The 2,131-nt window shown below is 39.8% G+C and overlaps 1 protein-coding gene across 1 annotated transcript; it reads left to right on the top strand.

Moving 5' to 3' along the window:
- Nucleotides 1–653: 653 nt before the first annotated feature.
- Nucleotides 654–1,847, top strand: LOC131428074 (calcium uptake protein 3, mitochondrial-like). The gene has a single exon (XM_058591730.1). The coding sequence runs from the start codon at nucleotides 654–656 to the stop codon at nucleotides 1,845–1,847; it is 1,194 nt and encodes a 397-aa protein (XP_058447713.1).
- The last annotated feature ends 284 nt before the right edge of the window (nucleotides 1,848–2,131 follow it).

The raw sequence follows: 2,131 nt of genomic DNA, 5'->3' as shown, positions 1-2,131 counted from the left end.
GCTTGGAGTTTTGTAAATGCCTGAAATTTTTTTTAGCTATTACTTTCTTAGTTTTTAAAATTCCACTAATAAAATGTTGGTTTTATTAACACTTTTTCAAACAAAAATTTTTCAAAAATATTGACAATGTTGTTTCTTCAATTTTTGTTTTCCCGGTTGGTTTTCTAATTCTTGAACCAGTTGTTGCAGTGTATATTTGTTTAAGATTGATTTCCCACCACTTCTCCTCTGAAACTGTATTTGTGCAAGTTACAGTTACAGGAATACAACGATCTAAAGAAACTGCATGCAAAAAATACACGCGCACTTTTTAAACATAATTCTTGAATCTAGACGGTCTATTCATTCGTACTAAATTAATCGGCAAGCGCACTAGTTGATTTCGGTATACTTGATATTTACTGATTAGAAATTATATGGCCGAACTTCGGCAACAAAATGTGCTGGAGAAATCGGCGTTTCGATTTTTAAATTACACTAGACCGGTTCTGTGCTACACCATGACCTGAATAAACGAACGAAAATTATGAAAACATAAACAGTAACCCTTGACTAGGATAATCGTAGTCCATTTCGCAGTATCACAAATCTTAATATGCCATGAAAATTGACTGTAAAGTGTCACAATACTGTCGTTACGCTAAAGTCTCGATATGATTACAGCTGACATTAGAATAGTCTGCGTCGTAGGAAGCGGTTTTGTGGCTGCGTTGAGCTACATTAGAGCTCGGGATGGACAGGAACGTCGAGACAATTATAGTGAGGGTGTTAGATCTCAAGAAACGGCGGCACGATTAACGGACAGAGAGCGGCGTTTTCTGAGTTTTGCTTCCGTCGAATGTGGTCGACAAATTTACATGACACCACAGGATTTCCTAGAGTCGGTTCTGGAACGCGATCCGAAACCATGTTTGAGGCGAAAGATATTGACGAATGATGAAATTTGGCAACTTCACGATTCTGTACCGCCAGTGGGGAAAAGCAGCTCAAAGTTGTTCCGAATGCTTTCCGATAAAGGTATTATTTCTTTCACGGAGTACTTATTCCTGTTGTCGGTACTGACAAAGCCTCAAAGTGGATTCCGAATCGCGTTCAATATGTTCGACAGGGATGGTAATCACCACGTGGACTTGAAAGAATTTTTGATCATTCATCAACTACTTGGCCAATCGTTTAAGGATAGGAAAGCAGATGAAAACACTAGAAAAATCTTGAAACGACTCGAACCGAAACAAGGTGCTACTTCCGAAGCCTACGGTGCTCTTCCTACCACAATACAGATTCACTTTTTCGGAATGGACGGATCCAGAACAATGAGTTACGAGCAGTTCAGTTGTTTTATGGAAAGCCTGCAAAAAGAAATACTACAAATCGAGTTTGGGCGGTACTCACAGCGAGGTGACCAAATAACAGACGAAGACTTCGCCAGGATATTACTGCGTTACACGCAACTTAAACCCCACGAGTACGGTACATATCTTCGACGAATCGACAATCTTACAAACCGTCGCTTAGTTTCGTTCGAGGAATTCGAACGATTTTGTCGTGTACTGCACAATCTAGCGGATTTCGCACTGGCGATGCGAATTTTTCACTCGGTGAATGGCACCATCTCGAAGGACGAATTTTCGCGTGCGGTGAAACTTTTCTCCGGATCGACCTTGACGGATCATCTGATCGACATCGTGTTCGCAATGTTTGACGCCGACGGTGACGGGCACATGTCTTACAACGAGCTGCTACTGGTGATAAAGAACAGATTTCGTTTCCGGAATGATCGCAAACTGGTTGGTTGGAGAGCATTTCAACGTTGCTGCCGGCTCGAGATGAGGCACAGTGTCGATTGAAAGGGTATTCTTGAAACTAGAAAATATATTTAATAATATAAAACATTAAAATCGATAGCCCAAAACTTTACAGGAAACCTCTGCTATCCATTCGCAATTTTCAAAATCGGTTCTAATCCACTTAGTAGAGTGATGATGCCTTTCTTATATTATTAATTTTATCTTCTTAACTAGAAACAAGAAAGTGTGTGCGGGTCGAACCTAAAATAGCCTTTTTTTTAATTGAAACAGTTTTTCTAGCGAAATTTAGAAGATGTTTTCCCTATTTTGCAATGTCGCTCTTA

Source organism: Malaya genurostris, chromosome 1 (assembly GCF_030247185.1).
Source record: "Malaya genurostris strain Urasoe2022 chromosome 1, Malgen_1.1, whole genome shotgun sequence".
NCBI lineage: Eukaryota > Metazoa > Arthropoda > Insecta > Diptera > Culicidae > Malaya > Malaya genurostris.
This window is presented reverse-complemented; position numbering and strand designations above follow the sequence as displayed.

Coding starts and splice junctions, on each gene's coding strand:
- LOC131428074 (XM_058591730.1), top strand. CDS start 654: ATGATTACAGCTGACATTAGAATAGTCTGCGTCGTAGGAAGCGGTTTT.